The sequence below is a fragment of the Chaetodon auriga genome, chromosome 1 (genome assembly GCF_051107435.1).
Source record: "Chaetodon auriga isolate fChaAug3 chromosome 1, fChaAug3.hap1, whole genome shotgun sequence".
In the NCBI taxonomy this organism is placed as follows: domain Eukaryota; kingdom Metazoa; phylum Chordata; class Actinopteri; order Chaetodontiformes; family Chaetodontidae; genus Chaetodon; species Chaetodon auriga.
The window spans coordinates 15,152,140-15,165,009 of NC_135074.1; the positions used below are offsets into that span (position 1 = coordinate 15,152,140).

The 12,870-nt window shown below is 44.8% G+C and overlaps 3 protein-coding genes across 3 annotated transcripts; 2 read left to right on the plus strand and 1 right to left on the minus strand.

Moving 5' to 3' along the window:
- Positions 1–1,035: 1,035 nt before the first annotated feature.
- On the plus strand, positions 1,036–3,736 carry pdcd2 (programmed cell death 2). Its single transcript, XM_076726030.1, has 8 exons — positions 1,036–1,356; positions 1,514–1,622; positions 1,791–1,847; positions 2,017–2,205; positions 2,361–2,516; positions 2,653–2,753; positions 2,842–2,955; positions 3,067–3,736. The coding sequence occupies exons 1-8, from the start codon at positions 1,159–1,161 to the stop codon at positions 3,244–3,246; spliced, it is 1,104 nt and encodes a 367-aa protein (XP_076582145.1). The 5' UTR covers positions 1,036–1,158; the 3' UTR covers positions 3,247–3,736.
- Positions 3,694–10,475, minus strand: tbp (TATA box binding protein). The gene is made up of 9 exons (XM_076726044.1): positions 10,376–10,475; positions 9,627–9,872; positions 8,672–8,843; positions 8,294–8,471; positions 7,091–7,178; positions 6,835–6,926; positions 6,489–6,656; positions 6,188–6,282; positions 3,694–5,888 (listed from the first exon to the last, which is right to left on the minus strand). Exons 2-9 carry the CDS (start codon positions 9,675–9,677, stop codon positions 5,809–5,811), a joined length of 924 nt encoding a protein of 307 aa, XP_076582159.1. The 5' UTR covers positions 9,678–9,872; positions 10,376–10,475; the 3' UTR covers positions 3,694–5,808.
- Positions 10,476–10,525: 50 nt separating this feature from the next.
- Positions 10,526–12,370, plus strand: psmc3 (proteasome 26S subunit, ATPase 3). The gene is made up of 2 exons (XM_076726058.1): positions 10,526–11,490; positions 11,884–12,370. Exons 1-2 carry the CDS (start codon positions 10,546–10,548, stop codon positions 12,220–12,222), a joined length of 1,284 nt encoding a protein of 427 aa, XP_076582173.1. The 5' UTR covers positions 10,526–10,545; the 3' UTR covers positions 12,223–12,370.
- Positions 12,371–12,870: the final 500 nt, after the last annotated feature.

Below are 12,870 nucleotides of genomic sequence, written 5' to 3' on the forward strand. Positions count from 1 at the left end.
TTATATTATATTATATTATATTATATTATATTATATTATATTATATTATATAGAGCTGGATGAATGGAATATCCTTTCATCACAAGAGGGCAGTGAAGCCTTTCTGCTGGCCTCCTCCTCAGCTGGAGTAAAGCGCTGGGTCCACAGACACACGGCTCAAAGACGAGACACTTTGTGACAGTAAAACCTGATGGCTCCTGGTCCTCCACCTGTGGTGCTGTTACCAGTAAAAGGAGCAGCAGTCTCTGAGGAGCTCCATGAGCTGTTCTGGTCCCCCTTCTCCATCTCTGTGCTGACCCAGATGTTTTCCTCCTTCACCGTGGCAACTTCTGGCAGGGCAGGATTTGTGTCCTTCTCTGCGTTTCATTGGTTCAAGCTGACTTCAAGTACCAATAACTGAGGCAAAAATACGTTCATACTGTGGTTGTGAGGATGGTGCCTGTGGCTACATGCAAGACCAACACAATCTCCTCCACCCTGAAAGCCTGGTGGACAACCCATAAAATCACTAAATATCAATAGCACAAATGTAGATAGACCCCAATTTGGCACAACAACACTTCCCAACCCTGACTTCTGGATACAAATCAATAAAACATCTTCTCCATGACCACTCACACAAATCTGCAACTATCAACACAATGTACAATAGACTGTCCATAGCAGCCACGTGGTACAATGTTTAAAATGAAACTGGGTGACACATATACCTGTTGTCAATGCAGTCTGGGTAGCACAGACGACTATTTTCACGCCATTCGAGTCTGCCAACGAGTCCAAGTCTACGATTGACAGCGCATCGCCATCTAGTGGACAGATGGAAAAAGATACATGACATTTAATAATGAAAAGTTAAGCCACGCTAATTCTATATGGCTCTCGTGGTTTCAGACAAGCCACTAAATGTCACATTTACTCATACATCATGTGGATCTAGATGAGTCTTCATGGTGTGTGGACTACCACAATATATCTGCAGTGAGAGCTTCGAGGAAGGCGGAACAAATAACGGCTGCTTAATGTTTCCTCGCGGATGCTTTTCGGGGCTGCACCCACGCTTCATGTGTTGTGTTTTGACAGCATGAACAGGGTTTTCGCTTCACCTGGACAGTCTCTGACATAGTGTCCACCAGACAGACACATAACCTCCTCTCTGACATGTCCAGCGGCACAAACATGTCCTCGGCGGAGGTGGTTCTGGGTTTCCTGGAGGAAGCGGAGCCCTGGCGGCTTCTGTCCCCGCAGTTCCCCAGTAAAGTCGGGGGGAAACCGGCGTGGCTCAGCCAGAGAGGCCTGCCCTCTCTGCCCGGGCTGGAGTGTGAGATATGCGGCCTGCCTATGGCCTTCCTGCTGCAGGTTAGTGTCTCGGAGAAGGGAGGGAGTATACTGCGGCCTTATAAAACTCATTATAAAACTATATTAAGAACTTAAGTGTCAGCTTCAGACTCACCCGAGCTGCTCTGAACTCTACCTGAACTCTCCAGTGGAGTTACTTTCTCCATCTTCCTTCCAGGTGTACGCACCAGTTTCTGGTCAGGACACAAGTTTTCACCGAACGCTCTTCCTGTTCTGCTGCAAAACCCAGGACTGCTACACATGTAACGACAGCCGCTGTGTGAAAGGTAACCATTAGTGTTGCTTTAATCTCTGTCGTGTGTCATGTTTGTTGTTACGGTAAAGCAGAAATCAATCTTTAGTCTTTGCTCTGCTGTCTGTTATTCTCCTCCCTTCCCCACATCCTCGCCTCTCTGGCAGTTTTCTGACTGATTGTGTTTTCGCTTTCCTTCCAGTTTTCAGAAGTCAGCTACCAAGAAGGAATGAGTTCTACCCGTACGACCCTCCAGCAGGTTTGTGTGTCCTGCCAGCATGTCAGTCAAAGCAGAAATCATCACCGCACAGTTTCAAGTGCTGAGAGGGGTCATTCCTCAATATGTCTACATGTTAAGAGAGCAGATATAGGCTAAGCAGCAATACAACCCTGATTGCAAGAAACGTGAAAGTCTTTTTCTTCCTCAGAGGATGAACCTCCCAGCGAGCCTGAACCGGACCAGAGTGTACTGCCCGTCTCCGGGGTTAAACTGTGTTGGGTGTGCGGTTGCACCGGCAACAAAGCCTGCTCCCGCTGTCACGCTGTAAGCTACTGCGGGAAACACCACCAGACGCTCCACTGGAAGCACGCACACAAGAGGGAGTGCTGCAGCCAAGGTGTGTGTGTGTGTGTGTGTGTGTGTGTGTGTGTGTGTGTGTGTGTGTTCCCCCTCTTATTCCAGCTCGAGTTAGAGCAGCAGAGCTTCTGTCAGTTCCCGCCATGAGGAAGACTTCATGTCTCTGCTGTGTCTCTTTTCTGTCTGTCTGTACAGAAGCGTCCACTGTGACGACCTCTCCCTTCCTCTTCCCTGAGTTTGAGCTGGTCACTGAGCCTGAGGAGGAGGAGGACGAGAAGGAGGAAGAGAAAGACACAAAGGAGGCTGCAGAAGAAGAGGAAGGGGGTGTAGATTGTCCCTCCTTGGCAGACAGTAAGCGTTCAGTTATGTCTGACAGCAAGTCACATGTATTCAATGGAACAAATCCTAAAATACGTATTTTTTACTTTGATCGTTTAATTGGCAAATCTTTGTGAACCCTTATCCTGACCTTGTATTGTCTGTTCAGCCCTGGCAGAGACGGACCTGGAGGAGATGGCTCTGCATGAGACTGAAGACAACAAAGTGTTCCAGCGGTTTAAAAAGAGGATCGCACCAGAACCGCACCAGGTTAAAAATTCATATATATGCACACACCTGGAGAAGACTGAACACAGTCAGAGTCTGTGTCCATCTCACAGTGTTTCCTTGTGTTCAGGTGCTGCGCTACAGTCGAGGGGGCTCTCCCTTGTGGGTCTCATCTCAGCACATCCCCTCAGATCAGGATATCCCATCATGCACCTGTGGCGCCAAGAGGACCTTTGAGTTTCAGGTAGTCACCAGCTGTTAAATTCTCAGTAATCTGACTTCTTAAAGACTTACTCAGGTCTTAATTCTGTCATCTCAGCGCTGACGTTTCCTTTGTGTGTGTGTGTGTCTTTAGGTAATGCCCCAGCTGTTAAACAGTCTGTGTGTGGACTCGACAGGAGCCAGCATTGACTGGGGGACGCTGGCCGTCTACACATGCTCTTCCAGCTGTAACCATGACGACCAGTACAGCACAGAGTTCATTTGGAAACAGGACTTCAGCCCAGATCAGCACACAAAGATCAAACCTACGTAAAGAGGGTTTTTTCATGGCAGATCTTCAGTGTCTGTATTTGAACCAGGTTTTTTTTAATGAGGAATGGTTGTAAATGTATTCGTCTGGGTGTCTGTGAGTTCATTAAATGTATCTATGAAGTGTGGAGGTGATGAAAAGGAGTTCAGGAAGCAGCCCGCTGACAGCTCACTGTTCATGGTTTCCTGACACTTTCAAACCTTTTCTGTTTTACATTTACAGTCTTGCTCTTAAGAACAATTCATGTTATATCTGACCGATGTGTTTAGTGGGTTATGCACAGTAGGTCTATTGGAGCCAATAGTCAACAAGTCAGATAAAATGACTTTGTGCCTTAGTATCACACAGCAAAGTTTTTAGCAAAGCTGTCTGAACAAGTGTTTCAGTGGTCGACACGTAAAGCCAAATTAAAATACTACATTTGCAGATCATAAAATATCAACTCTGATCTTTTCTTTTTTTTTCTCCCACTGAGATTTTATTTGACTCGCATAGGTTAAATTCAAGGTTGCATACATCACCAAAAGATCAGGTGTCTGCTACAAGAAAAAGGTATCTATGCCCATGTAAACTATCAGGTTGTCTGAAGAGACTATGTCACTTTTCAATGTATTAAGTCCACAAACTGGCCAAATAACATACCTCTGTTGTGAGCAATATCTGTTAGACGTATATTAGCATATAAGGCTGTGGCAGCAATTCCCCAGAGTGTACTGAACTGAGCAAAGGAGCATTTTATTGCATATGAATTGAACATCTTACACAGAAAAGGGAAAGATTTGTTTTTTCTATTATAAGTTGAAGTCTCAGTGAAGGCTGCATTTTGACTAAAGTCACTGGGTTTGAGCCTCACAGACATGATTCTGAATTCATGATCTTTACCTTCAAATTTGATGTGACGAGTGGTAAATGTTGCAGTGAATGATGGGTAACCGTCAGCATCACACCACTGTCTTTCTTAAATCTATTTACTGGGTAGATTTTGTCTCTACACAAGTTCAATAAAAGTCAGCCATTTATATATCAGCCCAGTTTACATTTTACTTTGTTTAAACTTCTGCTTCACTTTACAGAGTATACGTCTTTTACAAGAATTTCTTAACTTTTGCTCTCAGTATTCAAAAATTGTGGAGGCACTTCTTAGGACGGCGAAAGCATCACACTGTGGTCACAGAACGACAAAGGTGCTTTTTTTGAAGACTGTGCCACAATCTTACTGTAGTGAAAGAAGCAGCTTTAACAGCAGAGCCTGTATGTACACTTTTATTAACGCACAGCGCAACACACTAACAGTTTCAGAAGAACTGATTCTGGATGTGACATTTTGCTCATCTCCTGCTTGGCCGCTGCTGAGCACAGAATCATCTCCTCTGCCATTCTGCGGTCCATGCAGATATCATGTGACAGACAGACGCACATGTGGTGAAACTGACGGTCGAAGTTGCCTTAGACGCACAAACACACCAAGAAGTGCCCAAAATTTCAACTCGTTTTTTGGTGTGACTGAGCAAACAGTGCAGACAAGACAGATTCACGTGCCGACGCTCAAAAATAATCCTTCAGAAGAAAACCTTTAAATAGAGTTTTAAATGGCCAAAAAAATACATATCAAAACTTTAAAACTATACATAGACATGGCACCATGAGGAGAAATTGATCTGCCATCATGACGTGCTTTAGTGTGAGTGAAGACGCAGGACGTGAATTTATGTGAGTAAAAGATGAGGCCGAGTGTCTTCACGTTTTGTTTCCGGTTGATTTTTAACTAGAAATGTATCAGGAACCCAAACCAAGTGACACAAACCTTGAAGCACGAACCAACAACTTGATGACAACTTCAGCAGCAGGATCGATTTAGTCTGTCAAAATTCTACAGTATCCAAACTTCACTTCACAGGCTGGACTGCACTACATCTCATGTCCACTTGCAGCATTTCTGATTTAAATGTATTGGATAAAACTGTCAAACAGAAGCCTGGTTTGGTCTGGCATAAACAGTGTCACAAAATAAAACTTAGCAAACACTGTTAATGGGAATGTAGGGCCGACAGACTTCAACGCACCTTGATACAACCTGGGGACCGAGCGGACGATTAATAAAACTGCAACGTACAAAACTACTTAAAAGTATTTAAAGTAAAAACAAAAAACAGTCCTAGCCGGACTGCTTCTCTTCTAATCAGCGATTTTTTACATTTCTTTACAGTCCTATGTACAGTCAGGGACGTGATCAGGACGACAGAAAAAGCCGAGAATAACGGGGCAAAAACAGAGAAAAGGTTCTGAATAAATGGAGATGTCTGCTTGTAAAAATATACCACCACGTGTGATCAAAACACAGCAGCAACAACAACAACAAAAAAAAAACCTCTGAAAATCCTGTTTTTCAAAAAGTCTGAAGCACTGGAGACGACTCACATCCCTGTAAAACAGCCCTTACAGCAGTCCACTTGTAGAGGTCAACATACAGATGACGCTTTGTGTAAGAAAGAAAAAAAAAAAAAAAAAAGATAATAATCAGAGTGAAAAGAGTCGGGGTGTTGGTAAAAGAAGGAGCTGCAGGTTCTACGTTGTCTTGCGGAAGCCTTTCAGAATGGGGTAGATGTTTTCAAACGCTTCGTAGATCTCTGCTCTCACCTTGGCACCTTCGAAACAAACACAGATATCATTAACTACAATGAGCTTCACTGAAAAAAAAAAAAAACGGCCACAGCAATGACGGTTTTTGAGAAATCAGATCAATTTCTAATACTCTGATACGTTAGCATGAATGATAAGCAACAAGAAACTATTAGTGCTTTCTGTGACTTCAGAAAGAGCAGCAGAACGGTGGTTACAACCATGAGAAGCTCAATCAAAGTAACCATCAACTTCTCCTCCTGCAACTTCTGATCACAGCTAAAAATGAGTGAAGTGAAGCCATGAGCAGAAGAGCATGTTTTACCTGTGAGCACAACTTTCCCAGAGACAAAGATGAGCAGGACGATTCTGGGTTTGATCATTCGGTAAATCAGTCCTGGAAACAGCTCCGGTTCATAGCTGAAACACACAAATCACTTTATTTTAATCACTGTCCCATGTGAAGTATGGGAGGACTCAGTCTGATTACAGCTATGCACGTCCACAACAATAAATCACATCTGTCCTCTGCACTCTGTCACAACTCTTGGCCACAAACCTGAAATTCTCACAATGCAGCAATCATCTGCTGGTGGTTTGAAAACAGCAGAAATGAGTGTCTTTACCTGCTAAACTGTTGATGTGTGAGGACCAATCCCTCCAGCCGAATGGGGAACTTCACGTCGCAGCTTCCCACCATGTTCTGAATCTTGAAGTCCAGGAACTTTGCAGGAAAGCCGAGCTTCTGCACCACACGGGCGTATTTTCTGGCAGCTAACCTCGACTGCTCCTCACTAGACAGAGGGTGAGTCCACGAGAGGCAGATTACAGGAAAAGAAGAAAATTGAGGAGAGGACAGAAGAGAACATTTTATTGGAAGTCAAGGCAACCGTAGCATCCCTACTAGAGACAAATCTGGCTTTTTATTATGACCTTTTGTGCATGATGTCAGTAAATAAACTGTATTCTGACCTCTTGGCTCCAGTGCAGACCATCTTTCCAGAGCTGAAGATGAGAGCAGTGGTCCTGGGTTCTCGTATTCTCATGATGACCGCAGCAAAACGCTACAAGACAATGAGAGAGCAGGAATATGATTAGAGTCAGCCCTGCTTCCCTATAAATGTATCCTGAATATTTTATGGCAACATTTTACCCATTTGGTTTTGGCATTTCTTGTACATAAAAGGAAATGTTGGTGTGTAACAGATGACAGTAGTGTGTGTCTCACCTTTGGGTTGTATTCTGCATTCCTGGCCCTTAAAGCGATGGTCTTCAAGTCCAGTTTACAGCCCAGATTTACTGTAGATACTATGTTTCTAATAGCAGGAAAAATAAGAAAAGAACAAAGACAAGAACTGAGTAAGAGACGTAAAGGAAAACTGTTCAGCTGGTAGAGCCGAATCGAGGTAAACTGAGTGGGAAAAATGGCAAAATAGTTAGTTTTGGTAGAAAAAAAAGTATGACTAAGCAAAGATGACATCAGGACACCTGAATACACAAATCAAGCCTGACTGAGACGATTTTGTTGCGACCGATGAATTACCAGCGTTGTGGCCGATCATGAACAATAATGGATGTTAAATGACCTGCCGTGTGGCTTCTGGGAGGTCCAACAACACCCAGACGAAAAAGTTGAGCATGTCAAAATTTTTTTGCCTCGACACGTCTAGTGTGACATGTCCCAGGATGTGTTCGTGAGTATTGACCAATCAGGTGCAGCCGGGATGCTGAGGCTGCTGCTGTCAGGTGGGACAGCGAAAGAGAAAAGCCGAGCCAGCTCCTCAAAGAATAACTAACTTTGGAAATAAAATTACTATATGTGAAACTCGCTGTACCTGTCCTAATTGTTATCCAGATGCTACCCAGTAGATGTATAAATAATGACCGAATGGGCTGAAGTTTACAAAGCCTCTGGCATTGGATTTTAATGTTGTAGCGCATCCACAGCTGTTTTTTCTTTTTTATCGGTAAACAAGACCGCCAGCATCACACACAACATTCTGTCGCCACGATTCACAGTTGCTTCACCCGTCTTGCTGATGACATCTGGACCTCTGCGTGATGGTGAAATAAGGGGTGCTGTGATTGGTCGGGGTCACACAAAAATAGTCTTGCAAGTGACTCAACAAAGACACTGCAAGAGTTTATGGCACTGTGATCACTCACTCTGACAGGTGACAAAAACATTTTGTAGTCTGACCCATAAGGCAGTATCGAAGATGTAATGTGAAGCTATATTTATGTTTGTGGTCTAAATAAATTCTAACTGACCTTGTGCACAATGTTGGCCATTGCATGTATTTCTATGCAAGAGTATCTAGTAGAAAGATAACTTTTAAGTGTGTGTAGTAGCTAGACAATTTCCAAGAGTGCCAGTACAAGTGATAGAAACTGATACTTTGACTGTCTTTAGATTGGATATGAAACATACTGTAGCTGTGGTACGATTCCAGAGCTCTCTGAAGCTGGTGTGGCTGGTGTGATAGGGGTCATGGGGGTCAGCGGCGTGGTGTAGAGCGGAGTATTCCCTGGCAGCGCTGTGGTGGTCGAGCCTGCTACTGCCTGGGAATGGAAAAGTTGAGGGGTCTGCCCCGACGTTCCAGGAAGGCCTGAACAGCAAAAAAAGCTTTGGGTTTTTTTTTTAAAATTCACACTGGGTTCAGGTTTTCTTTTTTTTTGATGGTAAACTTCCACTATGACTCAAACATGGATGATAAATATTACGTTTCATTTCTCATAATAAATGGCAAAGACACTAATTCATAATGCTGGGAAAGAGTAGATACGCAGATGACAGTGGGCCTTGTACCTGTGTTTGCCTGCTGTGCCTGTTGTTGCTGTTGCTGCTGTTGTTGTTGTTGTTGCCTCTGCTGTTCCTCCAGTATTGACAAACTGTTGGTGTTCTGGACGGGCTGTGGTGTCAGCCCTGAGCCATACGGCATCATGGGACTGAAGATTGGCATGCCTGGGGTCATGGCGCCCTACAGAAGGACACAACACCAAAAAACATGAAGTGAGCGTCTAGACTGATCTTTACATAAATAAAACACAAATCTAAAACACCAGTTCTCTTGTCAACTGGTGTTTTGAATTCTGTTTCAGCTAACAGTAGCACTCTGCACTGTAAATTAGGAGCAGACTGCAAACTTGGGTTTCTAATTTCAAGCATTTCAAGAAAAGAAATGGAAAATCCAAAAATAGTTTTCCGTTGGGGTGCAATCATCTGCTGCAAGCTGAGAGCTCGCTGCAATTACAATTAGTCATTTGGGAGATGCTTTTATCAAAGCAACGTATATGAATTTGCCCAAGGAGGGATCGATCCACCGACCTCCTGATTGGCAGATGACTGCTCTACCTCCTGAGCCACAGCCGCCCCATCACTGCAAATTGTAAACTTGCAAATTTTGGAGCTGTGCCTCACTGCACTTGCAGCTCGCATCTGGCAGCTCCAGCAGACACAACTGCTGGTCCCCAGTGACAAGGTTACTCCCCAAAGCCCATTTCTCTGTTCTGAGCGATTGTCACACCTCCTCCAGTATCCGTAGTAAATGTTGTCAATAAATAGACACAAGCCATAATGCCGAAGCTGCAGGATGGGAGCTTGTGTGAAGCAGGATCAAGATGGTACTTTGAAGCCTCAGCAAGATGTGGGCATGCTGGGCAGCTACAGTGAGATAGGAGTGTGACGTGGTGAGGGCAAGCTGGGAGCTAACGCTGGTCATTTTTAAATTCCTTAACTCTGAAATATTTGAAACCAGTGTTACCTGAGGGGAGGCCAGCCCCTGGAAGGCTGGTATACTGTTGTTTTGGTCCATCTCTTTAGCTCCTCACGTTAGTTCACTGCCACCAAAGAGCAGGAAGTAACATAGGCTAGAAAGCTTCACACAGCAGGGACCTCAAAGCTGTGCGTCCTGGATCTGTATGACAGCAGAAAGACACCACAACCACAGAAGACTGGACTCTGCAGAAACACCCTGTTCCTGATTCTTCTCTCTGGTAGCTATATCCTCCTTGAAAAGGTAGACAGAACCAAGGATTAGTCAAACATTTCATCACTCCTATGTATTCATCACCGTGCATCCTCAAACTTTAGGTGGAGGACTTGATAGTGACATGAATCCGAGCAGCTGCAGCAGTGGCGCGAACACATTCACTGCCTGCTAACCACCACATTTAAATGTCGTTACGGGAGTTTGCTCATTCATTTCGTCCGCGGTGCATTATGTGTCCTTTAAAGAGTTTAGAAAGTTCTGCAAAATGCGCGTGGCAACTTTATCCACACGGGAGTAGTGTTCCAGAGAGATGTCTCGACAGCCTCCGTGAAGTGACATAAACACACTAGCTGCCGTTAGCTAAAGTTAGCTGCAGTGCTAATATTAGCAACACTATGCTAGCTAACATGAAGCCGTAACACTAAACGAGCCGCTGTAAGAGCAGTGACTGTGTGCTAAAAAGAGGTGCAAATGAATTCGACAGTTAGCAGTGCACAGCAGTACATTACATGTGAACTTACACTCACGCTGTCGCAATTCAAATCCGCACACCAACAAAATTAATTCGGCTTCACGTCCGTTTCATCGTCTGTCGGTTGTGCCTCGGCGCTCACATGAGCGTCAGCAGCTACTTCCGGATATATACTCTTCATTTTCCGCCGTGTCACAGTTCACCGCAGTTAGAGCAAAAATGGCGTCGCTGAGTGACAAATCAGTTTGGGACGAGGTGGAAGATGGAATCGGTGAAGAAGTATTAAAAATGTCCACAGAGGAGATAGTTCAGCGAACTCGTCTCCTGGACAGCGAGATAAAGATAATGAAGAGCGAGGTGCTGCGGGTGACCCACGAGCTGCAGGCTATGAAGGATAAAATCAAAGAAAACACGGAGAAGATAAAGGTGAACAAAACCCTGCCGTACCTGGTGTCTAATGTGATCGAGCTGCTGGATGTGGACCCCAACGACCAAGAGGAGGATGGGGCTAATGTGGATCTGGACTCCCAAAGGAAAGGAAAATGCGCCGTCATTAAGACTTCCACTCGACAGACCTATTTCCTGCCCGTGATCGGGCTGGTGGACGCCGAGAAGTTGAAGCCCGGCGATCTGGTAGGTGTCAACAAAGACTCCTACCTGATCCTGGAGACCTTACCCACCGAGTACGACTCCAGAGTCAAGGCCATGGAGGTGGATGAGCGCCCCACAGAGCAGTACAGTGACATTGGAGGTCTGGACAAGCAGATCCAGGAGCTGGTTGAGGCCATCGTCCTGCCCATGAACCACAAGGAGAAGTTTGAGAACCTGGGCATCCAGCCACCCAAAGGGGTCCTGATGTACGGACCACCTGGCACTGGGAAGACCCTCCTGGCCAGGGCCTGCGCCGCTCAGACCAAGGCCACCTTCCTGAAGCTGGCCGGTCCACAGCTGGTCCAGATGTTCATTGGAGATGGAGCCAAGCTGGTGAGAGACGCCTTCGCCCTGGCCAAAGAGAAAGCCCCGTCCATCATCTTCATCGATGAGCTGGACGCCATCGGAACCAAGAGGTTTGACAGCGAGAAAGCAGGAGACAGAGAAGTTCAGAGGACCATGCTGGAGCTGCTCAACCAGCTGGATGGATTTCAGCCCAACATGCAGGTCAAGGTAAAGCTGCTGTCCCCAAAAAGCTGTTTAAACACCTTATATGTTCATATACAATTTACAGAAAAAAAAAACTAAATACTCCAAAAACGTTCAGGTTCTGTACAGTAAGTAAGATTTATTTAAAAAGATCTGTCCAGGTGCCAAAGCCTTTGGATGAGGTCTGCTGTTCTCATGTGCTGATGTTCTTTATGCAGGGAATGGCACACAAAGTCAGCAGAAAGTACTGAAATGAAGTACAGAGAATTTAAATGTGAAATGTGGCCACACAGAACAAACTACTCATCAGAAAATGTCATGGATATGCATACAAACTTCCTTGTCTTTTTAATGATCACAGTGGCATTGCTTCACAGCGTGATGACTACAGTGTAACTACAATGTTTATTTTTTTAGGTGATTGCTGCCACCAACAGAGTGGACATCCTTGACCCCGCACTGCTCCGTTCGGGCCGTCTGGACAGAAAGATCGAGTTCCCCATGCCGAACGAAGAGGCCAGAGCTCGCATCATGCAGATCCACTCCCGCAAGATGAACGTCAGCCCCGACGTCAACTACGAGGAGCTGGCTCGCTGCACCGATGACTTCAACGGAGCCCAGTGCAAAGCTGTGTGTGTGGAGGCCGGTATGATCGCGCTGCGCCGCGGGGCCACAGAGCTGAACCATGAAGATTACATGGAGGGAATCCTGGAGGTCCAAGCCAAGAAGAAGGCTAACCTTCAGTACTATGCCTGAGGACACTGCCTGTGTCTGTCTTTGTGTGTGAGAGAGAGTCTTTGATTATTGAAACACTTGTTGAGTAAACACTTGTTGCTGTTGCTGATTTACAAAAAAAATAAAAATAAAATGGCATAACTAAATGTTGTGTTTCTTCCTGCTCAGCATTGATAAGAGTCTGTGTTTTTATTGTCGCAGGTGGTGAATGATAATCTCACAGATGTCAAATTATGAACCAGAGAAGGAGCCCAGTGTTAGTTAGTACAATGTAGTTTCCTACTTGAAAGCATGTATTTTGTGTGAGCAAGCAAATTAACACAATACCAGAAAATTAACCAACATGTGACTATAAAATTGGTTGGATATATGTTGATGTTTATCAGTCACCCCTGAGCACAGACAGTGTGACATTACCACGGGTCAGCCTACAACACAATGCACAAAACCTTTTCATAACAGACATCACAGCAGGAAAATAATGGGGCTCATTAATGGAATTCAAATTGGCTGCATTCCATTCAAGTGTGCCAGTACCGCAGCCCTGTTAGAGACGCTGACTGTGTCTGAGATCTGTATGCCTACTACTTATCATAATGTTAGTACTTGCAGCTGTGTTTTCTCTATGACAGGCCAAAATGTAGTCTATATATAATGTTTAGTCTATAG